The 26,729-nt window shown below is 44.6% G+C and overlaps 1 protein-coding gene across 19 annotated transcripts in view; it reads right to left on the bottom strand.

Moving 5' to 3' along the window:
- Positions 1-14,877: 14,877 nt before the first annotated feature.
- IKZF2 (IKAROS family zinc finger 2) overlaps positions 14,878-26,729 on the bottom strand; it is a 117,426-nt gene continuing 105,574 nt past the window's right edge. For all 19 annotated transcript variants that reach the window (XM_064433613.1, XM_064433622.1, XM_064433621.1 and 16 more), the window contains one exon: positions 14,878-24,846. In XM_064433613.1, the coding sequence (XP_064289683.1) occupies positions 24,122-24,846 (725 nt within the window). In that variant the 3' untranslated portion in view covers positions 14,878-24,121. The remainder of the gene's footprint in view (positions 24,847-26,729) is intronic.

Genomic DNA, 26,729 nt, shown 5'->3' with positions numbered 1-26,729 from the left:
TTACCTCTTCTTTAACTGTTTTTGATTTGGTTTGGTTTGGTTTTTGGGTTGTTTTTTTTTTTTTTTACCAGCCTGACATTTACCCAGGCATGGTTTTCTGCACATGCCTGGACCAAAGCCTGGCCTCTTCAGCACAGTCATGGCAGCTTCCTCGCCACTTCCACGTTCCTCTCTCCACAGCCCAAAATGCAGCACACAAAACCTCATTGAAGACCACCCTTAGCTCTTCTCCTCCCAAAGGATCCTGGAGGAAAGCTCTCCCTTGGTTCCAAGTGACGCACAGCCCTCTCTCCACTAAGACACTACACTGCCATCCCTTGTCCTTCTGCAGTCTTGTCCCCCATGTCCCCCTTCCCACTCTTGGGAAGTCTCCAGCTACAGCAGGGAGCACCACACCATATTTTACCTTTAAAATCAGAGCCCAGCCTTGGCCATTCACACCCACCACCACCACTCCTGCCACAAGAGAGACTTTGAATCTTGCTAAGCCCAAACAGGAAAATACTAATAAAATGCCAACATTAGAAATGAGTGACTGTTTGGAGCCTGGCTCCTTCCTTGACAACCACCCAAAATATCATCTCCTTGCAAGGCCTGTGCTGTGTTTCCCCCACCCAGTGCAGCTGACAAGGTGATTTCAGAGCTGTCAGAGCTGGGATCCAGTGCCTTGGACAAGGCACATCCCCTGGGCATTGTGACTCCCCTCTGACTGCAGCCAATCTCATGCTCACTGACAGACAGGGGCCGGCTCCACAGACACCCCAACCCCACAGGTACCATTTTTGGGAGGGAAACTGATTCTGGGCACCTAAATCTTGTTTATCGCCAAGAATCAAACTTAAGCAGTGTTTCTCATCTTCCTCCCTAACGGAACCTTTTCTCTAAGTTGGGGAAACCCATATTGTCCCTTGGGCTGTGTCAGAATTTTAGCCCTGGCCCATCTCTCCTGCCTGGAGAGAGAGGAGAGCTATCAGCACCCCGATCTCCCTCTGAGCTGTCAGTCTGGCGGTGTTTTCTCCCCATTCCACCACTGACATATTGCACATGACACACTCAGCAGCCAGATGCCTCAGTTTCCCATTCGCTGTCACACATAGATAATCCCCTGAGTGGAAAAAAATAAAATAACAGAGGCTAGGGGAGAAATGAGCCAGCAAACCCTGAAGAAAAAGGAGCAGGGGATGCCTGGGGGGAGCAGCCGACAGCAGAGGGGATCAGGGCTTGGAGAAACAGAGGAAACGAGGAAACGCGGCTGGATGGGGATTGCTGGGACGGCTCCATCCCTGCTCCTTGGACAGCAACACCCCACTGAGGTCCCAGAGGTTTTCCAGCAGGGAGAAGCCGTCCTGCAGCCTGGACCAAAGCCGGGCACGGGCAGAGGAGCAGCAGCGGTGCCGCAGGCTCAGCCCGGCCGGGGAAATGCACGCAGAGCGCGCCTCGCACTTTGCCTGGCTCCAGGCACTGCTATTAGTGTCCCTGCTAATGAGAATTAACCACCGGCACTCAAACAAACACGCCAGGCGTTTCCACACAGCCGCCGGTGCGATGGAGCAATGAACGCGAGCTCCTTGCATAAGGATGCGCTCTGGGAGGGGACGCGGTCCTGCTGCCGCAGGAAATTCCGTGAGAAATTACTGGTGTGCTTCTCGTGCTCAGGAAAAAACGAGTAAGAATTTTAGTGCTCCTGGATTAGGCCAATCGTCCATCCTTGGGGGTGGGAAAAAAAAAAAAAAACAGCAAAACAAAAACAAAAAAACAAAAACCACCACCATCAAAAAAACCAATTTGAAAACCTTGCCCGAGAAGCTTCTGCTTGAAAACTTTCTGCTTGAAAAAAAGCAGCCCTTGTTAGAAAGGAGTCAGAAGGAGGTAAAATGAAGCTCTTTGTTTTTTGAATGATTACTTTTTTTCCTCCAAGACTAAATCCCAGGGATCTTCAAAGCAGCTGCAAGCATCAGCTGAGGAGTTCCCATAGTACAGCCAGGATCATTTCTTTGCTACCTACACACAAAGCAAGGCAGTTGCTGTCCTAGCGTGCTTGCAGGAGGGTTGGAACATTATTTGGAGGCCTGAAACTGGAACATCTCAGGGCTGGGTTTATGTTTTACTTTTTCATATCAGCACAGCAAAGTGTAGAGGTGGCTAGAAAATATTGCACGGCCAGTTTTGTTGCCCCTTTTGCTTCACAGGGATCTCAAAAGACAGGGAAAACACCAGGTAGCAAGCAAAAAGGAGAAATAAAGCCATGGAAGGGAGCAAATCAATAGGAACTGATTAGGCTTTTGTTTGTTGTTATTTGGTTTGTTTTTTTTTTTTTTTCCTTTTGGGGTGAATGGGAAAAAAGAAAACTCATAAGTCAACGTTTTTTAAAAGTCCAGCCTTTTAAAAACGCTGCACATTTCTGTATCTGCAGAATAAAGCACCAGTTCAAGCCAACCACAAACTAGTCTGATACGATCTGAAAAATTATTTTTCTAGTTATCTTGATGAGTGCTGACTAATTAGCATGACAGCAGCCGAAAGTACCCGTTTGTGCTATCCCAACCCTCCTGCAGGCTGGCTCTGACACACAGCCCGGGCCAGGAGGGTGAGCCACCCCTGCCCTGCAGCAGTGGCCTTTGCTGGGGAGGGATGGGGAGGCACAGAGAGGGGACCAGGAGTTCTTCAGGGTGCTGGGGAGATGAACCTCACACAGCCAGAATTTACTGTCTCCACCTGAGCCAGGACAGGGTGAGATGGGTCTCACCCGCCTTGTACACTTTATCTCCTCTGAGTATGATCTGCATGAAGATTTTCATAAATATTACCCTGATTTAAGCTAGTTTTTGCCATGACAGTTAAACTTGCTGTCTCTTTGTGGTGTTCTTAGACTGCTTGGTCTCCCACAGCCCATTTCAGATCTGTACTTCTGTGCTTCTCACCTATTAGTGGAGCTAGGTAAGACTTGTGTGGAGAGTGAAGGTGGTGGAGTCATTTTTTTCACCTTTTATTTTTTGGTCCATCAAGTTATAGAGTGACTTCACCCAAGTCAAAAACTCCCCTGAGCCAACGAGGGTTCCTGCCTGCAGGTCTCTGTGCATGTAGCAGCACTTCCCAAAGGCAGTGGCTGACGGGATGCCTGTCCTCCCCGGGCACAGAGCAGGTTTTTCCCCAGGCTCCTCACTCCCTGGGTGACTTTGATGACACATTGCCATGCCATCACCTCTCCTCACCCCCTCCCGGTGTGATTGCACGCATGGCTGAATTAGCAAACCCCACCCAATCTGCCTGAGAGTTGGGAAATTGGACAGCTTTCCTCCTCTCCTCAATTCTCTATTTTTTTTTGTCTTCGTGTGCCTACACTGGAGATAAAACCAAGAAACGCCGATGCCCCCTGTGCTGCTCTGCATTTCAGCAGTGCTGCAAGACCCCAGCAGCCACCCCAGCACCCTCAGGCATGGGGAAAACCATTCCTGGTCCTGCCCAGGGCCAGTCTGGGCGGGCTATCCCAAGAGATGCTCTCTCACTCTTGTGCTCTGGGACATCCAGATGCTCCAGGGTGAGCAGCAGAGGGCATAGAGGGATGCAGGGAACATTTGGCACCCTCCCCCTCTTCAGCAGGCAGAGGGTAATGATTAATTGGCACAAAAACCAAGCCTTCATGGTGGAAGCACACAGCAGATTATACCGAGTGACAGGAACAAAAATTTACTTCTTTATATTTGAGGAAATGTAACCAACTTTGGCTCATCCCTTAGACGGCGCATCTCAATGTCGCAAACTTGCTCAAGATGTACAAAAACTTCAAAATGGCAACAGAAGCTTCAAAATCTTTAGAGTTTTTCACAAGAGCTTAATAGGGCTCTTTGTTGTAGTCCTACTTGTCACTAGCAATGGGGAACCTGCTTGGAGTCAAAGAGGGACAGCGAGGCCCATGCCAGGTCTCAGGTGTCTGAGTCACACACGAGGCACGGCACAGGGACAGTGACCCTGCACACGTGGCACCCTCTCCTGCAGCTCAGACCTGAGAGGCAGAGGAGAAGAGGGTGGGATGGGACAACTTCAGCCTCAGATGCCTTTCTAGAACTATAAAAACAAAGGTTCCCATTCGCTTGATGAAACAAACAAAAATGTAACGCTGTTTCTAGAGTTTAACCAAATTCCAGAACATTTCAGCCAAAGCCCCGAGCACACCACCTGATGGGGAGGAGGAGGAGGAGGAGGGCCCCGTCCTGTAACAGGAATCATCACCCATGCTCCACTTCCTCTGCTCTTCTCTGCCCACCAGATCTTTATCACAAGAGATCGCTCGTGCTGGGCTGTTTCCTCTTCTTGTTACGATCTCCTGCACAACAGGGACTTCTCAGAATTTTAATGCTTAATAATGTATTTGACCTTTTCAATACTCCAGCTTTTGGTTGGTTTTCATGTTAACTTCATGTTTTTTGGGTGGCACGCATCATATATTGGGTAGAAACATGCACCAACACCAATTCATGTTAGAAAACAGCTTAAAAAAACAGATTAACATACTCTGCAATTAGGTTTCAAAGAATTCAGGAGTCATTACAGTTTGGGTAACAATACCGCCTTTTCAAAACAGAAGTAGTGCCAGATATGCCAGAGATGACTAAGTTCTGAAAAAAAAAAAAACAAACAAGTCATACTTCTTATTTATTGGTAAAATTCACAAAATTGAATAAAACAGTATTATTTGGCGTTGCTGAAGACCGAGTTTTCTCTGCTGGTGCTTGAGAAGTTCAGGAAAAACAGCAGCAAAACTAATGTTAGTGTGTGCTGGGATTCAAACACCACCACTTCTCAAAGCAGCCTTTTTGACATTTCCCAAGAAATCAGCACTAACAGTTTCTTTGCTTTTGTATCTGTGCTACCTGTTTTCATCCTGTGATATAATACCCTGTAGTGGTCCAGGATAATCTGAATTTATCTGACAGCAGTATTTCATGCACTGGCGTATCAAAATGCTCTCTGAGAACCCTCTGAAAACAGATGTTAAACTGGAAGAAAACAAGATACATTTGTTGATGCCATTTGTATCGATTCATACCAATTCAGGTACTCATTTGGGAGTAAAGTGAATCAATTTCATTTGGAATTCTGCAGCTTTTTATGTGATCTCATTCCACCTGTGGGGGATTTTCTGGCTTCCCTTCCTTCCGTTCTCCAGAGAGGTTTAACACTGAGTCCCTTCTTTCATGAGGATGGCAGAGCCCAGCTGTCAATTACCTGATCACTCACTAGATCACCAAACTGCCACTTGAAGAACCACTCCTGCACCACATTTTGTGTTCTCTGGGCACCTCTTGTGCTCTTCTGCAACTCCTCTGCAAGGAGAAGGCCTCCTGTGGCTGAGGAAGGTGCTCTGGTACAAAGGGATTTGGCTTGGGGGTCAAATGTCAGCAGTAGGAATCCTTCTGTGGACTTTCATGGCTGTGTGTCCTCAAACTGTGCACCAAAAATCACCACTTCAGCACCTCCCACTTTGCCAGACCCTCTACACAGACATACATTAAAAAAGATGCGTGCATGTACATTACATTAGGGAACAAAACAGCGAGGAGAGCTGTGGAAGAGAAATGTCCCTGTTCCACCACATCCTGAAAGGAAGGGGTTGGAATTCCTTGGATGGGTACAGAGGATGATCTAGGTGCCTTTATGGTGTCATTGCTGGCTCACAGCTACAAGGGCCTATTCTCCCCCCACAATGTTTCCTCTGGACTGACAAAAATCTGTTTCAAAATGCTCCCAGCTGTGGTTTGAGGCTTCCTTGCTGGGGGCTGGCAGATGAGGTGGCTCCTCAGAGCCCAGAGGCCAGCCAAGCCAGGGGGGAACTCTGCCCTGATCTTATCCACCCTGCTCCACGTGGGCATCCTGTCTCCCAACGGGAGCTTTGCGCCAGGAAAAACGTGTTTGCAACTCTGGGGGTGGTCACACACCAGCATGGGCTGCTCAGGGAGGTGGCAGTGACTCCACTCTTGGAGGCAACCTGCTTGAGGATGGAGTTGTCCCAGGTGATCTTTTGAGGTTTCTGCCAACCTCAAGCACTCTGGGACTCAGAAAACTCCTGCCTGACTCGGAGCACAGGTGTAAAAAAGAGGCAGAGTGGCTTTTGACACAGGCAGATAGTGGTTTCAAATGGAAAGAGAAGAGATTTAGACTAGATGGTAGAAAGGAAGTCTTTACTCAGGGTGTGAGGCAGTGGAGCAGTTGCCCAGAGAAGCTGTGGCTGCCCATCCCTGGAAGTGTCCAGTGCCAGGTTGGACGGGGCTTGGAGCAGCCTGGTGTGGTGGAAGGTGTCCATGCTCATGGTGGTAGGTGGCACTGGATAGGCTTTAAGGTCCCCTCCTACCCAAACCGTGCCATGATTCTGTGATTCTACCAGAAGTGACACAAGCAATGGCACTGAGAAGATGGTTACCCTTGAATATAACCACGATTAATGCCAATTTCCCCCAATCATCCACCAAGAGCTGGGAGGGCAGCATCCCATACAAACTTGGAAAGGAAGATCTCACTCCTTTTGTCTTTCTGTTCCCAGTATAGAAAAACTGCACTGCAGTGCTCTGACCAAAGAGCTTCATTATTCATACTGTTCAAATTAAATTTTGCATACGGGACAAATTAATTCTACTGGTTCACAGCGCAATTGTCAGCCTGTGTTTGTCCCTCCCTCCATTCTCCCCAAATGAAGCATCAGGTGGTGCTTTGCAAGTAGAAGAATATGGGTATCGTCTGGGTGGAGTAGAGTGATTAACAATGAATTCATTTTAAAGTGACAGGGAATAGTGAGAACATGGGAGATGACAAGCAAAAGATCTGTGACACATGGCTGCCACGCAATATGCCAGCACAGTGAAATCATAGCTCCGCGCTGGCCAAGCATGGCAGGCTTCACTCTTCCTCCCACCTGGGAATGAAGGCATGGAAAAAAATCCAAAAACCAGAGGTGACATGGTGAGAGTGTCCTTGGGAAGCAGCAGGTGTGACAGTGACACCACACACAGTGGTGGCAATGAAGGCAAAGGCAGGAGCACAAGAGGCTGTGTGCCCTGTGAAGACTTCCATTAACTGATTTGTTTGCTGCTTTTGCCATTTCCCCATAGCAGAACAACTCCTGGATGTGGGAAAGGGATCTCCCCCCTTCCTTGCTGTCCTTGGAGCTGAAACGATAAAGTCAAGCAAGAGTCTGGTCACCTGTACCTTGGCAGGGCTCAGCCTCCCTAAGGCACTCACCAGTGCCCTACACTGGTGTGAGGAGGAGGAGGAAGGCCCTTATGTCATTCCCACTTCCTGATCATGTTTGCAACTGCAGTGTCCATGGTGTCCTCTCCAGAACTCCATCCTGGAAGGTCCAGAGTCCCCACATTCAGCAATCTTACTCACAACAGCCAGAATTTTTATCCTTCTGTGTTTCACCAGACCACCCAGTGGCAACAAATGAGCAGGACTGTTCACACCAATGGACTTCTTTGCACACAGGTTCAGGGAGAAAAGCATTTTCTGAGCAGTCCCTGCCACACTGTAAAGAATGGAGGCACTGAAAAAAAAATTACATTCAAACAGGAAACTAGACTGAATTCTGTTTAACTACACACATGCTGGTTCTCCAAGAAACTATCTGAATGAACATCAGTCAGTTCCAGCTGATAAAAACATTTTGATAGATAATCATTCACTAGGAAATGGCTTAAAACTATCAGCTTAATTCCAAATAAATTAACAAAAAAGCTTTCCTTGGCTGTACCTGCTGCTGAAATTGGAATATAAGAGGTAAAACATTCGTTGCTTTGACTGCCTATATTCAGTTCCTATCTAATTTTTGATGCTCAAGAAGCAAGCATTAGCTTATTGTTATGCCTGCAAAAATATTTATTTCATAGAAATGATTTTGGATAACACAGTCTTGGTTTGTTTTTTAAACAGGCAAGGAAAAACAAGGTGACAAGTGCCAAATGATATCATTAAAATCCTTGTCTTTGTCAGGAGATTCTGAAAAACGCTTAAAACCTAATAACTTATGTGAACCAAAGCTACCTGAAATACATTCTTAAAGGTCTGCCCATAGATAATTTATCAGCTGATTAAGAATAGAGATTTCTCTCCTAATTACATGAGCATGGACCACTTGAAGAGTTTTCGCATTAGAAGAAAGCGAATATTATTCATTAATCAAGTCTCCCTGCCCCCAGCCCAGCTCTGCTGAAAGCAGAAAGTGAAGTGTGTCAGGAGAGGGGTTATGGGTGATGCTGCAAGACCAGAGATAAGGCATCAGGCAGTTGGAGGGGAAAGCATTTTATCTAGAAGAACAGGCTTGACTTTCGTTCCATTGAGATAAGCTCTGGAGCTTCTCGATGTGGGGAAATAGCCCAGAATAGCTGTTGTGGAATACTCCTGCCCAAATTCCTCCCAACACAGATAGGCAGTGCCTGTCTTGGACAAGCCAAGTGGTGCAAAGGCTCTGGGAATGATGAATTAGAGGGTACCCTGTCAGGGCAGTGGTGTGAGAATCACCGTGCTGTGAAAATCCCCATTTGGTTCATTCCACCATTATTTTGCCCTAAAAAGAATCTCCAGGTTAGGAGATTGCGTGTGCAAGTTTGGCAGCAGAATGGGGCAAAGAACTAAAGGTAAAATTACATCAGAGGTCATCTGTGGTTTGTTCAGCCTTGCCTAGGCATGCACAGATGGGCCTGAAATAACAGCAAAGGTTTCTCTATTGACAGCCTGGGTCTCAAAGAAGTCTTGGCAACGCAGCGATTTATGAAATGAAATGAAGTGTGTGAGCAGTCTTACAGTCATCTCAATTTGGCAGAACAGGTGAGCCAGAGATCGCTAAAATATCAGCAATTTCACGTGAGGCTGAACCAACTGGCTAGGGATGTTGTCTTCAAAACCTCCTCTTCCCTAAGAGCTCAGGGTTTCTTCTGTAACTGAGTCTGTATCAAATGCTGAATGTCCTTTACATTTCCTCTTCCATAAAATAGCCTATAAGAGCAGCTGAAGTGTCTTGTACAAGGTGCATCACACCAGCTTCAGCTTAGAGATTTCCTTTCCAGCAGATATGAGCATGGTAAAACTGTTTGACACTGTTACTGTTTTCCACCTCCCTTTTGATTTTGGTGAAAACAAAGAATCAGTGCTCACATCCTGAAAGGATCAAAGCCCAGCTTTCTACCAGCGAGTTTCACCTAGGACCTACAGCTAGGACCTCATCAAGCTGCAATGTTTTGAGCAAAGCAGATCTGGTTTAGACCCAGATAATTGAATATCTTATCAAAAGATCTAACAAAAACCCCAGAGAAACAGAGCCGGTAACGTTGACAGACGAGGCAGATCTGATAAAGATCAGGATGTCAGTTATCCAAAGCCATCCGGATCTGCTGGGCAGCTGGACTCACTTGGCCAGCACGTGTTCCAGCACATCCCAGCTCAGATCCCGCACCCAAGGCCCAGTGATGCCAGCCATGGGCAGGGAGCTGGGTCCTGAGAGCAGGGATGGAGCCAAGGGCACAGCTGGGCTCAGCTCACTGCTCCACAAATCCTCTGGAGCTGCTCTGGGGACACAAGGAGATGCATCTCTGTGTACAGCCCCAGGGAAATACACAGGGAATAGTCTAAAGGAGCAGCAAAATGCCAGAGGGACAGTTACTGGAATACTGTCTCCAAATCTGATAACCAGGCTCTGACAAATAAAGGAGAGGAGCATTACAGAAAGGTCTTTGGACTTCTGAAAATGAGAAGAAGCTTGGTTTCTTTTTAGAATTAAATGCTAAATACATTAGTGCGAGCCAGGACTTATTTTTGCTCAGAGACAAAACAACACCTAGCTCAGAAGGTCTTCTAGAAACAAACATCATGTAAATAATCAATATTAACCCGCCTTGACTTAAACCTCGCTGTGTTCTAATGTCTAGTGACAAGTTCTGTTTTCTTACTGGAAGAAATGGGGTTGAAAGTTGAAGGCAAATAAAGAGAACACTTGACCAAATAAATTATTTTTTGAAAACAACTCCCAAGGAAAAGCACTTTAAATGCCTCCTGATGGCCACACAGCAGCAGCGTAGCACTCGGTATGTGCTGCAGACATCCCAACCATGCACTCACTGCTTGGGAAATGCAACCTGTGCCCAAACACTGCACACTTCTGCCACTTCAGGGAAAGGAGAAGCCTTTCAGGCTGCAAGGACATGGGTTGTTTTCAGGTCAGCCTTCAAAAGATCTTTTTGATAGAGAACAATATGCAGAGGTATCCAAGGACAACTGTATTCCAGGCTTTCCGTACTACACTGGCTAGGACAGGCCATCAGCTCTGAGTGTGCAGCATGTGACACCTAAAGCTCAGTTTTCACAGAGACCATCAACTCTTGCTGGTCAGCCTCAGGCACAAGAATGCTACAGGCCTAAAGCGAGCCATAAAAAAAAAGCATAAATAAAAATTCAGCAGTGATTTTACTCCCAGGTTCCAGATTTATCCCAAAATGAGATAGACTGAACTGACAGCTAGAAGCCAAGTTGCACTAACACAGGAAGAAGCTGTAACAATGGTTTTGGCTATAATAACTGCTAGCAGGACAGGTACTCAGGAGGGGCTGGGCACAGCCAGAGGAGCTCACACAGCAGCCCCGGGGCTGAGAGCAGCACTGGTAGTGCCCTGTGAAGGCTGACCTGGAACAGAGGCTAGACAGAGTTAAAGAATAAAGCAGGGATTTATTAAAGGGCCTCAATGGATCCACCCTGGGCAGCACAAGAGCCCAGCCAGGGCTGCACCCAAGATGGACCCAAAATGGTCACAAAATGGATGACAGGTCATGGGGTCTTTCACTTTTATAAGTTCTGGTCCATTTGCATATTGGAGCTAATTGTCCAGTTATAGCTTTAGGTTATGAAGTCCCATCCTTGCTTTTCTCTTTTCAGTTCACATTGTTTATGCTCTTGGGCCTGAGATCTGGATTGGTTGTCCTTGGTCCCAAGCTAGGAAAGGAATTATTTTGTCTCTCTTTGTGAAGAGAGCTCACCATGCCCTAATAGGAAGCTCAGAAGTACACACTAAAGCAGAACAGAACCTGAAAAATATAAAAGCTAAAACCTGAGGCATCACTGGCATCTCTCAGAGACCCAGGGCAGAGCAGCTGAGCTCCCTCCAGGCTGCTCAGGCCATGCAGATCCTTGGCAGCAGAGGGTCAGGTCCATGAGTGAGGCACCCCTGGTGCCTGACCCTGCAGCTTCTCTTTCCCAAGGCAGGAGCAGCTGGAAAGGCTTTGGAGAGCTGGAGCATCTGAGGCTGCCAAAAGGCGCTCGCAGCTTGTGGGGAAATACAGCTGTGTTCCAGGCACGGCTGCTGGGCTTGTGTGGGACTGGGAACAGCTTGGCATCTTCACTCGGCTCCAACAGCAACTGCAGAGCTGCCTGGGGTGGCTCAGCCCTGCTCCTCCACCACCCTGAGCTGCGCTCAGATGCAAACCTTTTAACTTATATTTTTTTTTAAAAGTCGGTTATCAAGAGGCAGCCAGTGGCAGGTTATCATGGGAGATGGGTTTGAAAGGCGAGGCTGGTCAGATTTTGCAACTAACTGATAAAAACAAATCAACCGCAGAAACAAATTCCTCAACTCATTTCAAAGAGGGGATAAAAAAAAAAGGCTTCAAGGAAGATCTCTTTTTTTCTTTTTTTCCCCGTCTTGCAGATTTCTGGGAGTGCTTTGAATTATTTTAGCAAGGAATAAAATGTCCCTGCTCCTGATAGATTGCAGCATTCTCTGCTCAGAAGACAAATCAATATTACAGATCACAAATAAAATAGTCAGAAGGATTGAAAACAGGATTTACAACTGAATAGCTACCACACCTACACGAAAATAATAATTTACATTCCTCACCACACCCTATCAACTACACACAGGCAGCCTGGAACAGGAAAAGTAACAAAAATAATGGGAAAGAGCAGCAAAGAGTGTCTTGACATTATTTGAACTGATATGAAAACAGGAGTTGAGGGCAGGGAAGTATTTCCTCTTGAAACCAAAAAAAAATAGGACAGAAACCTTCCGAGGGTTTAGAGTTTCAGGCTTTCTTATTGAGGGAAAAAAATCCCCAAATCCCCCAAATCTATGAAAAGCATACACTTTCCATAGAGAATGGGTTCATTGAAAAGCAATTTTCTGTTAAAAATCAGTTCTGACAGGGTAGTTTCATCCAGGCTTGGATGTTGGATACCACAGGAGCATTTGCCAGGAATAAAAATAGGCATTTAGCTCCGAAGGGCTGGGTTGCCAGCCTTTAAAGATGACTCCTTGCCTAGGGAAGAGGTTCCTCTGTCTCAGGGATGGCCAGGGACAGATCAGAAGGGATAGAGGTTCACGATTTGTGTGGGAGTCTTGAATAATCTGTTCCTATTTTAATGTGAACATGGGTGGTAACATGGAATTACAGCGTGTGGAGGCGGGCTGGTGAGCGCGGATTAATGAAAAATAATGAGATAATATTGAGCACTTCTCTAGTCTCATTACAAGGGCTCCGTTTCTCCACTGACAGAAATCCCTGGAAAATACCATGCTCTGGGACTCCATCCCTAATCTTTGTACCAGGAATTAACAGGAAACACAAAGGCTATTTCACAAGTATATTCCTTTGAAAAGAGCTTTCATTCTTAGCCTAAAATTTTAGGCGACTCTGCATTTACACAGTAATCCTTTCAACTCATATTTCATTGAATCCAGAAGTCATTGTGGCTCCTGAGGTACTCTGCTGTAAAAAAGCCCAAAACAAACACTTATAATTGCATGCTGGAAGTTATGACAATGTTTATATGATGCACCAAGAAGAGACAAAAATAAGCACTGAAGGGCACAAGGGTAAAGCTGGGTTTATTGAGGACTAACTACATTAGGATCGACTAAAAAGAAAGAAAAAAACAACCCAAGCATGTTCAAACTGCAATCCAAGCAAAATTTATTTTTAGTCCCTCGATTATTGCGAGTTTCATAATGGGATTTTGAGGCCCTGCCGTTGTGTCCCATTAACAAGGGCCCTGTTATATATTCCACAGTGTCATGGTGGGAAATGATTCATGGCAGGGCTGGGATTTCACATTGGAGCACAGAGATGGAGGAAAATGTGTTTTGATTCACCACCTTTTAAAAACAAACTCACCCTCAGGAGAAACTCCAGTAAGTTCTTGAAAGTATGGCATAAAAATAGAAATATTAGTGCTATAAAAGCCAAAAACCAAGGCTCAACCTTTATTAAGTGGGAAAATTATATTAGTTTTGGTAAAGCTGGAGAAGGCCACTGGCAGAATGCAGGGCTGGACTAGCAGATCAGAAATACAGAAAACAGAAAAAGCTTACCTGGCTACAAGACTGACCCAGTTATCAATGCGAGGTGTGATGCTGCAGTTCAAAGATCACTGCAGGTGCATCACTTTATGCTGCAACAAAGAAATAATTCAATATTTTTAAACCTCTTGCCTCCCACAGACCAAAGGAAGACCGGGCAATTGGCAACATTGCTGACACTGGTCACTGGAGTAATTTTTAAGCACCTGTTGCTATAAAAAGGCTGGTTTTGATGCAGTAAGAGTTTCCCAGAAAAAGCCACACAGAGGGGGGATCAGACATGATTCCCTGTAGCCTAGATAAGGGTTGAATAGGTGAGGTCAACCTGCCCTTTGCTTGCAGCTGCTGCCAGGCTGATCTAAAGGGAAAGGCAATGGCACCCCATGGTGTGACTCCTGCCCACACCACACCTGAATCGAGGCCAGGAGATTCCTAAGAGCCTCTTCCTTAATAATGTGAGGCCACACACAGTCTCACCACTGAAAATGACTCAGCAGTCCTAAGGATTATAAAGGCATTTAATTTCTGCCTATAAACTCTCCCCTGATCATCTCAGACCCCTAGCTGAAGTCAATGAAAAGAGCATCAACACCTCAAATAAGTTTTGGGACAGGACCCTGAGTCCATCAAGCCAGTCATTTCTGTCCTACAATGGCACAATGGGATTTCTGCTCCATACACTAAAGATTCAGACTGTCCCATTAGCTAAATTTTAAGCAAAATCAGTAATCCAGCAATCCTGTGAAAGGAATCAGGAAATTCTGCTCACTGAACAGAAGCATTCCTTGGAGACAACATACATCAAACATGACTTAAAGGAAGATAACTTTTATTCAGATGATATCTTAAGGAATTTCCATTCTCATGTGAATGATGAACACTTTTATTATGGGGAGAGGCTGGTTAATCTTTAACCAAGAATTTACAAGAGATTTGTAAAACAAACAACAAACAATTTATGAAGCTTCATGAGATCTTCCTTTTAGTCGGAAGAGTTTGTACTGCGAATGCTACCAGGTCGATAGCTGCCTTAGGAGAGGAAGGAAGGACAAGCTGGGACACCTGAAATGCCCAACAAATCCCTACTGGGAACATCACCTCTGGAAGGGCTGAGGAAACTCAGCCAAAAACCCATGCTGAGGAAAGGGTTCAAAGGAAATGTGTGTGCAGTCCAAAGTGTTTCCAGAAAAAACCTTAGGTCACTAATTCATTTCAAAAACATGACAGAGCCATTGGCAGGTGACTGATGTCACCATTTGACATGGCAGGACCCTCGTGGACACGTCTCTCATGGATGCTGAAGCTGATGCAATGCATTTCTTTAGCTCCAAGGATATTAAAAACAGATCTGTGCTCACCTCCCCCCTCTCAGAACCCATGCTCAGAACCCCAACCCATAACACACTCAGTCTCTCTAGCTAATTAACAGGATTTTGAGCAGGTAGAAATGCAATTCTTGCCAAACCACCACGTGTGTTTCCTGCTGCAAGAAAGAAATGTGTATGCATACACCAATGTGTCCAGAAAGCTTGAATGGAAAACCCTTTCATGTCAGAAGTTTATTTTTATTGGTAAAATATTAAATAATATACAGAATTAAAAACTGCACTTACACTTCTGAGAAGAAATAATTCTTGGACAAATTATATGCTTGTTCCTGAGATTCCCTACATTTATTCCAGTAGCTGTGCACTCAAGACAGTACAAACCTTTATAATATAATCCTTTTCACAAAGTATTACAAAGTTTCTGCAGCTTCTTTTATTTATACACGCACACACACACGGACTCCCACTCTCACATGGCTGTACAACACTCACACGGGTACAGAGCACACACATACACATGTGCAACCATATGTATGCATGTATGCTAAGAAGAAAATAAAAATAACAACAAGTCCCATAGTTCAGTCTATAGCGGCAAAACTCTTTTAGCAGGGGGATACAGGTTTACATTAGGGTTGCTCACATGCACCACTGTCAAAGGGATTGTTTCTGAACTCCTTTTATAAGAGCACCTTCCAATGAATACATAAAGAAGTGGGACAACTCCCAGTGTCTTCACTGGCTTTTTGAGTAAACGCTGATGTATTTTTTTTTTTTAATTTTTAAATTTGTTTTTTTTTTAATTTAAAAGATTCCTCAATTTGAGCTCGGAAGATCTACCACAGAACTAAAAATTCTTACACCTGGGAGGAAAAAAAGGGCTCATTTCCCAGGTGAGCCGGCCGGCTGTGGTCAGGAGAAGATCCCTGCGGAGGGCAGGCTCCGCTCCGGGGGGAGATGCCGTGCCCGGAGCTCCACTCCCCGGCCGGGCCGGGCCCGGGTCCCGCTGCTCAGCGTGGCCCCGGGAGCAGCAGGAGCCGAGAGCCCTCTGGAAGCTCCCAAAATGTGGCCCAAGGAGTGGGAGCAGCGGGCAGTGCCACCGAACGCGTTGTTCTGCTTCAGCTCAGACACCGGGGGTTGGGCAACGATTTTGGCAATCGATCAGAAGGGGGTACAGTCTCCTCGCCTTTGTTATTATTAAAAAGAAATCTCTTAAATACAGGTTTAAAAGACAAAAGTGGCTACTGTGCATGCGCAGTAACTGCCTTTCCAAGAAACCTCAATGGGATTTTATTCCTTTTTTTTTATTACGTACCTAAATACATATTTACACAACAGCGGCTTCAGTCTACTGGGGGGCGGGAGGGAAGGCATTAAAAATACACTATATATAAATACGTATGATATGTAAAACAAGTCCCATCTAAACTTATATAAGACAAGGACAACTCTAAATAAGCTTTTCTGGTCTCTCAGGTAGATAAAAGACACGAGTCCTGTAATTCTTACGCAGGCAAATCTCTCCCTAGAGGAAACGGCAGTTTTGCCCTAGCTAAGAGATTAGGCCTAATCCAAAATCCATCGTCAAAGTCAACAGGAGTCTCCACTGAGTGGGTTTTGGATCAGACCAAAAGATCTTTTTATTTTTTGACATTTTTAATAAACATCCATATTAAGTGCTTTTCTTAAAAAAGCTGCAATTAGAAAAGAAGAGGAAGGAAGAGTCAAGAACAGGTATGTCCTTAATTCTGGATGTGGATGTGTTTCAATGCCAACGACAAGCAGGAGGTAAATTATGGGCTTTAGCCTTAATTTACAGTTCCTCATCTTTTGTCAGTAGCAACCAGTTTACTTGAACCATATCTTTCAATGCATTTAGGGCAGAGCGTTTTGTTTCACTGATTTGTGTGGACTGAGGAAGGAACACAGAAACCACTGTACATTAATAAGATGTCAGGGTAAGTATTGCACTTGAACAGAAAAATAACCCAAATGTTGGCGATTTTTGTTTTTAGAATTAATACAAGCAAATCATCCATGTCTGCAATGATCATGTTTAGAAAGCAGGATCCAAGAATGAAGCATAAGAAGCAAATTTGGGGTTGGTAACCCCCACCCTGGAATATAACAGTAGTAAAACTTTTTTTTAAAGCATTTTCTTCCAACAGGAAAAAAAAATTATATGACTTTTTTTTTTAACTTTACAATTTTAAATCTTTCTAAACATTTGCATTAAAAGTTTCCAGTTTCTCATAAAAAGATATATATTTTAGGAAAAAAACCCAAAACAAAACAGAAAATAAAACCAACTAAAAAGGAAGGCAAATATACAGTATTATAATTACATCACTGTAGAGTCATCTCGAAGGTACCCTAGATCTTTAAAGTGTTACAAAGAGTACGTACCTTTTTTTTTCTCAAATTGACTTTTTTTTTCTTTTTTCTGTTTTTAATAAAAAACTACACTTGAGTACAAAAATATGTAAACAGACTGTACAGCCAATGAACAAAAAAAACCCAAAAACCACCCCCCCAAACCCTTAGACAGCCCAAAGCTACAGGAGATAAGAGCAGGCCCAGACTTAAAGCTCCGAGAAGGAAAAGGGGGAAAGAGAAAAAAGCACAGAAAGCCAGAGGAGACTGCTACATGGTGAGGAAGTGAACGTGTTCAAGCTCTGAGGACACTTGACAAGTCGTCAAATAATTGATCACAGTTTCAGAATCTGAATGACTACAAAAACAACCAAAAAAAAGTCCTTCCCTTTTACAGTGTGTTCAGGAACGAACATCCATTTCCAGTAAGCAATGTCAAATCCCAGTAAGTGCATAGTAGGGACTCAGTGACCTCCACCCCTGCAAGAAGCTTTTCTTGATGTCACTTGAGGTAAAACTAAATGGCCCAATTTACTGCAAACTGGCCCCGTTGTGCCTCGTGGGAGGAACCCATCCTTTATCCGGCCTGGTGACACAGACAGAGGCTGTGGGTACCCGGGTGCCACCGAGGGCCAGGGATTAAGGCTGCTACACGGGATAAGGGAACGCCTCCAGCACCACGACCCAGGCCTGCTGTGCTGCACCCTGATCCCACAGGTGATGGCAGTGATCAGACAGCCAAAAGCTCCTGTGCACATGCAGATCCAGCCAAAGGGATGGCACGAGGCTGATGGTGCTCAAATGTTTTCCTGGGCTGCAGTGCAGTCGCCTAAACCAACACCCGCTATGGAAAGGAAGTGCTGGTCCCAGCTTTGGGCCAGGCTGCTCCCTTTCTCCCAGCAGGGTCCACATGGTACCAGCCCCTCTCAAGACATGATCTAATTAGCTTCATTGTCATCCACTCTGTTGAAATACTTCACCTAGTACTGCTAGTCAAAATATCACAGTTTTTTTGTGGGTTTTTTTTTTCCAACAGTAAAAAAATATCAGTTTTACAACTACGCAAGTTTCTGTTGAAATGGTTGTTTCTGTCCACTGATTAATTAAGCCCCAAGATGAAAAGGAGAAGTTTGTACAGAAGGAGATAGCATGGGAAGTTATCTTCAAAGATGAGGACCCAAGTGTGCACACCGACAACCACCTTTCCAAAGGCTGGAAGCAAACAGGAACCAGGAATCTGCACGATCAACTGGGAAGGCAGGTGAATTAAATAGAAACTGGTTTTACTGTTTTCTTGGCCTGTTAAGCATGCAGCATGGCAAAGCCTGAGCCCAGCCTTCCTCCTCTGCACATTTCAGAGCTGGGTACGGAGAAGGACACAACCCACCTTTTATGGTGGGGTTGTAGGAGGTCCAATTAGAAACCAAACTAGAAACAGTGATGTTCTCCTTTGCTTACATCTCAGAACACATCAATGGGATAAAAGGGAATCTATTCACTACGAAGCAAATTCTAGCTCTTTTCTACCTAACTGCCCCCCTCCCCACCCCTCTTTGGCTGCCTGGGCCCAGCAGAGGGGTGGCTCCGGGCTCTTGCAGGGCTCAGGCTTTGCCCAAAGCCTGCTGGCCCGGCCACCTTGCCCACAGTGGCCCTCCTGCCTTGGCTGTGCTGGCACACTCAGCTCTGCAGCCCTGCAGGGGGAACAAGTGCACCTGAAACCAGGTCACCAAGCCCTGGGAAAGTCCCAGAAGTGGCACTGTGCTTGTCACCGCAGTGCTCCACCCCGTGAGCCCCCTGAATGTCTCCTACTGATGAGCTCCTCCGGTCTCTGTGCATGACAGGAAAACCTGCAAACCACTTCCAAGGGACTTGCCACATTCCAGGCTGAAGCAAGAAGCAAATGCTTTAAAGGCTGCTCCCACACCTAATGGGAACTCTAAAGCAGAGCAAAGTCCACTTCCAAGGGTGTTTTACTTAAAGAGGGAGGAAACAGGAGACAATTCCCCGGCTCTCCGGAGGGCACGGTGCAGCTGGGGGCTCCCACAGCAAGTCCTGGCATTGTGCTGGGGATGCCGTGCTCCCTGGGACCAGCTACAGACCAGCTCTGGCTGGATAGCTGGAATGTACTTTGCTGGGGTAATTTTCAGCCCTTCCCACTCCTAAAAGCTGTCTGACTCCAGGAAATCTCACAGCAAAGTACTGAACAGGGTCCTCTCTCTGAGCCAAGCTGCCAAGGAGGGTGCAGAGCAGGAGAAGGGACGTTTCCTTTGGGTTGGTTTTTGTTGTGCATTCTGAAAGGGTCTGGTAGGATATCACAAACGACATCAGGATCTCCCAAAATGCATTTGGAAAAGGCACATATACAATAAAGCATACCTCTAACTACACAATACCATATATATATATATAAATGTACTTTCTCAAGCTCTCCAGCTGCCCCAGACCACAGGCCATCCACTTTTGTTTTTAAATGCTATTAAGCCAAGCTAAAATGTGAACTACTAGCAGAAAAGCCAATTTCATCACCCTTTTCCTAAAATCCCACAGACTTTAGGTGACTCTGGCAGCCTCCCTCATTACATGAAAAAGCACAGCAAGAGTTAAGGAAAGGAATTTATCCAGTGAAGGAACTGCATTACTGTAGCTCCTGCCCTTGGCTGAAATAAGCACCTTTGCTGCAGTTATCTCCAAAGTTTCTTTGTGGAGGAAGGAGTGTCTGTTGTCTGGCTTCTTTCAGATCAGAACAAGCTAGCCCAGGGGCTGGGCAACAGTAATAATGCCCCATGAAAGCCCAGTTTTGAAGGGTTGGGTTTCATTACTGACAGCACAAATTTAGGGAAGCCCTTGTAAACAGAAAGAAATTTGCAAACTCTGACAAATGAGAATTTCTTCACCTTGCAGTAAACATAATTCAGGTCCTCATGGCTACTTTGTGAGCTGGGTCCTAACACGCAGAAACCAGTACCACTAAAAATCAGGCCCATTAACCCATTTAAAATCTTCCTCTCTGCTACAGACCACTACAGGTTAATGCCTAGACACCTTTCACATCACATCATAGATGAAAGCACTTTTTAAGGGGAATAAAATTATTTTAATCCCATAAGTTACTGAGTAAAGAGCAGGCTTTACTGAAAAATGCAATATATTTTGATGTGCACTCCTAACTGATTACAAAGAGAGGTGGCTGTAAAATTAATCAGTCATAACTGCAGATATATAGATAATGCCCTTTGCTCCAAGGATATGGATCACACCAAAAGCAGAATAATCAGTCACAGTTCTCCTTAAATTAATAGGGTTGTAATCCTCTAAACTGAGTCAGAATATTGCCATTTTTGATGTAAAAGAAGCAAAAGGGTTTACTGGCAGAGAAGTGCACCGATTTTTTTTTAAATGAAAATGGGGAATGCTCATAGGAAGCATAGGAAGCCAATTCTAAATTTGCAAATGTATGTTTCTAACCGGAAACCTGATTCCAAGAATTTCAAAAGAGTCCAATAAAAATCAACCAGATTCGATTTCCAGCACCAAATACTCAGAACAAACGGATTTAGAGGCCAAGGATTAGCTACTGAAATTCCTAGTACACTATGAATGACTAATGAACTTGATGAAACTCAAGAGCTTTTCTTAGAAATCCAATTCTTGCAGAGAGCAAGCAAGAAAAAACACCCAAAGAAATCTCTGCTGCCCCATTTTGCTCACTTTTGTGAAGGAACAAACTGCATTACATAAAGCTCTCTAATAATTTTCAGTACGTATTGAATTCTAAAGTACATGTTAATTCAAAATTTTGTTCAAAATTTGAACTGGAATTTAATCTTTCTTCTTTTCCTCACTCTAGGATAAAAGTCTCCGGTGAATGTTTAGAAAAGGACATTGATAGTAAAAAATCAATGTGATCCCTCAACTTTCTACCTCTCCAAAAAATGTAGTTTCTCTAAGATAAGTCCCCAGTGCCTCCCCAGTTCCCTGTGCCCGTGACACCAGGACATACAGACCTCACCTGCTACCATGAGATAAAGAAGCTGGACTTAACTGAAGCCAGCTCCAAAATCAGTGGGCCTCCCCGTGTGATGCTTTAGACACCCACAGAACACACCTTACTGGAGGTAGCAGTGAACCATCAGTGAACCAAAGGCACACTAACGAGCTGCAGATGTAATTGCAGCCAACTGATCTGTGCATACACAAGAGATTCTCTACCTTTCCCGTATTCTGGTGCTTTCCCAAACAAAGGCAGAAATTTTAAACACTTTTTCCCTAGTGCTAGCTATTCCAAGAAACCACAGCCTGATGTTCTTTCACTGACCACAGAGGGGAGAACGGAGTGTTTCCCCCAGAGACTGAAAGGATTTGCCGGCAACCTTTCTCTCTAGCTTGGGCATGTGTTTTTCTGGAGGCCCAGGAAAGCCCAGCAGCCCTCAAGGCCCAGGAACCTTTTCCTTTCCATTTTGTTCTTAAGGGACCTTTCCTGCCTCAGAAAATCATCACCACTTTTTTCTTTTCTGAATTTCCAGGCACATCCTGACATGAAGCATGGCTGGCTGCCTCCTAAGCCCACCTCCCTCACTGCAGAGAATCAGCCACACAGAATAAAGAGATGCCCTCCAGCATCTCCCTGCTTTTCTCCTGCACAAACTCCTTTGGCTGCACCAGGCACAAGACAATGAGAATGGTCCAGAGGATGGCACTGGGTCATTTGCCCCAGGTCCTCTACATTAGGGTGAAGAAAGAAGGAGGGGGAGGAACCCAACGACATTAAGAACAATGTTGGGAATAGATCTTTAAATCTGTCTCTCCAAAGCCTGCATATTCCCAGCCTTGATAGGTCTCACATTACACAAGATGACATTTCTCTCCATATTGTATTATAATTAATAGGCTACTGCAAGACTTTACCAGCTCCTACTTAATAGCATTGCAGTGCTGGGAAGCAGTCATCAGGTAATCTGGCCATGATCTACTGTATTCTTTCTAAACACAGATTCTAGCTGCCAAGAATGTCACCATAAAAAGATTTCAATCAATACCTTTCAGCTCCTACTTTCAAATGCTCCAGGTCTAGGAAGAGAAGAAGAAAAAAAACCCAGTACCCTCAAAACGAACAGCAAACTGGCATATGCATCAAGAGCACAGATTGGAGGGAGCAGATGGGAATTCATTATGGCCTGATCTTGCTCTCTCTTTTATACTTTAGTAACTTTATCCTTTGGAAAAGGTCTCCCCAGGCGTGTGGGGACCGTGTGTGCGGAGGGGGTTAAACCCATCCAGATCTTTCCATTCTCAAGCTGTGCTCTTGTTGCCAAACAACAACATTTCAATTGTGATTGGTACAAACAGTTGGGTTTCAATGGCAATCTGTCCTGTAGGTTTAAGCCCAGTTTTTACTGATGCAACTTGCCTGGTGCTTGCTGGCTTTGTTATTTACTGAGAGAGAAAGAAAGGAGACAAAACAGATCAGTGGACTTGTTTTCTTGTCCAGTCTGTAGGTCAAGGACTCTCTCTGGAGTGTGTTTCGCCATTTGCTTTCCCTACATGGAAATTATTAAATTAGGAACAAAAATGAAATCTTGAAGTCCAAATCAATACACAGCACCTACATCTCCACTTATCCCTTTCAGAAGAAGCAGGGAAGATCATATGTAACCTGTTGGTTTGCTGGGCTTCTGTGCTCACCAGGAGCCAAAGCTATCCAGCAAAACCTGCTAATACCTTCACCCCTAAATCAAGCAAAATTGATGATAGACAAACAAAAGGAAGTCAGTGGTTCAGCAAATTAGGAAGTAGAGAAGTCAATAAGAGAAAAAACAGTCAAGGTTGGGATCCTGATGTAGCTGAACTAGTTGGGGCAGTTCCATTAAATTCCATGGAGCCAAGAGGATTAATGCTGGCCAAGGATCTGGCTCCTAATGCTTTCCCAGCTGCAAGTCTTAGTTTAGGCTGTTGCCAAGAGGTTAACACTGTGATAGTAGAATGAGAAAGTATTTACATAATTATGTATCTATATATACCTATATTTAAAGAACACTTTGCTACCAGTACCTTTGTCATTTTTTAAATCCTTAATTTTAACCCAAAAGTATTTCTGAAGAGCAGCAGAACCTCTTGAGTAAACTACAGACTCTCACCCACTCCTAGGCCACTTACTGTCCTAGAAGCAAGTTTAAATGTTATTTCTAAATGTTCTTTCTTAAAACTTAGGGTGCAACTAAAGAAATAAGGCTTCCAAGGGTCTCTAAGAAGCCAGTGAGACAACACACAGGCATGGAGTAACAGAATATCAACAATTCTAAAAAAAGGTGCTTCATAAGTTAAGGAAAATAAAAACACAAAGCCTCAAACTTACCACAGAAGGCCCTCAGACTTATGAAACTAAACTGCTGTAATGTGGTACAGTGTTAAGACATACATTTAACTTTTTTTTTTTCTTTTCATTTATTTACATTCTAGAGGGGCAATACACACTGAACCCAGGAAAACAGCTCAGCCTTGAAAGTAATTTTGAGAGGAATATTGACTTTGATTCATGCTCCTAACTCCCTACCAGTTTTGCTTTAAAAATAATTGTTCATTCTGCAGAACAAAGTTCCCCCCCTTTCCTCCAGCCACCAAAAGCTCGCACCATATCTTCACATTAGAAAAAAGCTCTCCTCTGAAATGTTTCTACCTATTCCTCTGAAATTCCAAATGAGTGGCATCTTGTTGGGACTTGAAAGCACCTGGCATGGTTGAGCGACATCCCAAAAGAGGACATGGTGTACAACTGACTGAGACGGACACAGACTGCCTTCCAATTCCCACAGAAAGCAAGGCGGGTCACTCCCCAAAAAACTGATTGCCACAACAAACCCCTCTTTTATCCATTCCCTTCCTTCTTTCCATCCTTAAGCTGGGCAGAGCAAATGAGGTTGGGTCCACAAAAAATAAGGTTAATAATAATAATTAAACAACGGCAACAACAACAACAGCAACAACAACAAAATAGGCGTCTCAATGTCTGAGGAAAAGTGGGATTGTAAGTGCAGTATTTCTTCATGTGCAGTTCTTCTACTTCATAGGAGTCCCCTTTGGATGAGAAGGCCTAGCGGAATGTGTGCTCCCCCCGGACTATGTGCGACGAGAACTCATAGCGGTCCTGGCTCCGGTAGCCACAGATGTTGCACTCCAGCGGGTCCCGGTAGCCGTGGCAGCCCATGTGGATGGTGTACATGACATGGTCCAGGAAGAGGACGCGACAGTGCTCGCACTTGAAAGCCCTAATCTGCTCCCCTTCTCCGTTGATCACCTTGTACATATCCTTTAAAGAGCCCTTAGAAGCTTTTGTGACATCCAAAGGCTTGGCCTCCTCCTTCACATAAGCCGGGTTTGGCTTGATCTTGGGGGTTAAGGCAGCGTTTCCTGGGTAGGACTGGCGGTCGTCGTGGCTGCTGTCTGAGTCAGTAGAATCCAGGCAGCTATTGCTGGGGGAGCCCTCTCGATCCTGGATTCGACTCTTTGGTCTGATGAGGGAGATGGGGCCATCCATGTTGTTCTCGTGGCTGTCGGCTGTTTCCCTGCTGATGGGCCTCTCTATCCTGCTGGGATGATAGACCTGAGCGTAAGCTGAGCTGATGACCGGGGCCACCTCTGCAATTGTGCTCGGTGTGTGCTGCATCAGGGGGTGAAGTGCCTCAGCTCCAAGGTAGGTGATTGCATTGGTGATGGCTTGGTCCATCATGTGAGACTGCATCAGCTCAGCCTCCTTGTCATAGCTTAGGTTCATATCAAAGGGGATATCTGGATAGCCAAATCTCATGAACTTTTCACCTAAGAGATAAAAGCAAATCCATGAGCAAAATCAGCATAATCACGGCAATGTTTCACTGCAAAAGAGACAGAAACCTCCTGACTTGGGGTGAAACTATTCCAGAGTCTAAAGTTAACCTCCTTCTAATTACTTACTCCGTCTTATTACTGACCTCCTCTAAAGTTCCTGTCCTGAGATGGGTAAAACAATAACCTCACCAAGAGCTTTCTTCTTTTCTTTTTTTTTTTTTTTTTAATTTATTCCAGGTGAAACATGTGGCTGCAGCAACTTCCAGAGCAATTCCAAATCTTCAACTGAGCCTGGCCGTGCCCACTCTTCAAGTTATGAAAGACATGTTAACTGGTAGATAATGGATTGAAATATTGAGGCCACTGAAGTTCTGACAGAGTATGCCATTAGACATATTCTCCCCAAAATTCAAGGGACCATTTCACACCTGTCCCACAATCTGAGGTGCCTCACACCTATCTTAAAACAGGGCTGAACAGTGAGAAACCTGAGCAACAGGTACAGGGGGCTTGTTATGGTGGCACCTTTAGAGCCACAAGATGTAAATCCTTTAACCAGCAGAAAAAAACCCCAAACATTAAATGAGAGCACGTGGCCAAGAATTAAGCCATTTACAAGAGCAGTGGAGGCTGATCTTTGCAGTTTTCCTCTCTCAAAAAAAAAAAAAAAAAAAAAAAAAAAAAAAAGATTCTATCTTGTTTGGACTGAGAAAAAAAAAAGACATATACACAGCCCTCCCTTCCCAGTGTCTATTTAGGCAAGAAAACAAACAGAGAAACCAAGCGTATAGCTTAGTTTCACTTGTAAAAGACAAAAGCACCTTTCACTGACACAGGATAAATTTATAGATATTGATGTCAGCTGAAGCTGGCTGGTTCATCACTGTGAATCCTAACTCACATCCTTGTAACCTTTTAACATCAATGGCATGACAGATGTGCAAAACCAGAACCACATGCTGGTACATTATGGCAGTCACAGGGCACACATCACAGCTCTCCTTGGAGGTGAACAAGTTGACCACTGCTTACACCAGGGCTCAGCTCAGCAGCACTGCTTTTTCAGTGATGTCCTTGGAGAGTCAGGACAGGCAGAGCTCATGGAATACCTTCTTCTTACACAGGAAATGTTATATGTATACGATACAAGATGCACATGCTCCTGTGTATTCACACATGCAATTAGCTGGTTGTTGACAGCTAACTTTTAAGGCTGATTTTATGAAGTCTGATAAATAATATTGGTTGGTTTTCATTGTCTTTGTTATTTCACTTTCTTGGTACATAAAACTTTTTTTTTCCAGTAGCGTAAGTTAATATATTCAAGAAGTCACTACTTACAAGTGGTTTGGCTACTCAAGAATTAAATTACTCAAGAAGCTTCTTCTATCACCTTTTGCCAAAATTGCTTGGAACACAATGTGTATAAACCACTATAAGAAACAGAACTGTAATCCCAAATCTCTTCCAAATGGCATTAGTACATTTCAACACAGCTATCACTCAGCATTTTATTTTTGACTGTAATAATTCATTCCACTTAGCGTGACTTATTCTAAAGTGATGCATAGAGAAGAACCACGATGTCCTCAGAGATGATGATGCATCACTTCTGCTGGGCAACTTAGCCCTGATTATCAAGGTAATTAAATGTAAGTCTGAAGTGAAGCACATGGATATTCCTCCTCTGTTCAGCAATACTGTTCACATGGCTGGACACCATACCATGCTTGTGTACCTATGCTGTGTAATCTGGCACCATTTGTGGTGATTCTTGCCACCAAACATCCTCCTTTCAGTGTTTTGCTGTGGTCTGGCAGCCTGTGATGGCTGTGCTACTACAGACAAGATGGACAGCTCTGCAACTGGATGTG

Source organism: Passer domesticus, chromosome 10 (assembly GCF_036417665.1).
Source record: "Passer domesticus isolate bPasDom1 chromosome 10, bPasDom1.hap1, whole genome shotgun sequence".
Classification (NCBI taxonomy): Eukaryota; Metazoa; Chordata; class Aves; order Passeriformes; family Passeridae; genus Passer; species Passer domesticus.
The sequence above is the reverse complement of the archived record's forward strand: the minus strand, read 5'-3'. Positions and strand labels throughout refer to the sequence as shown.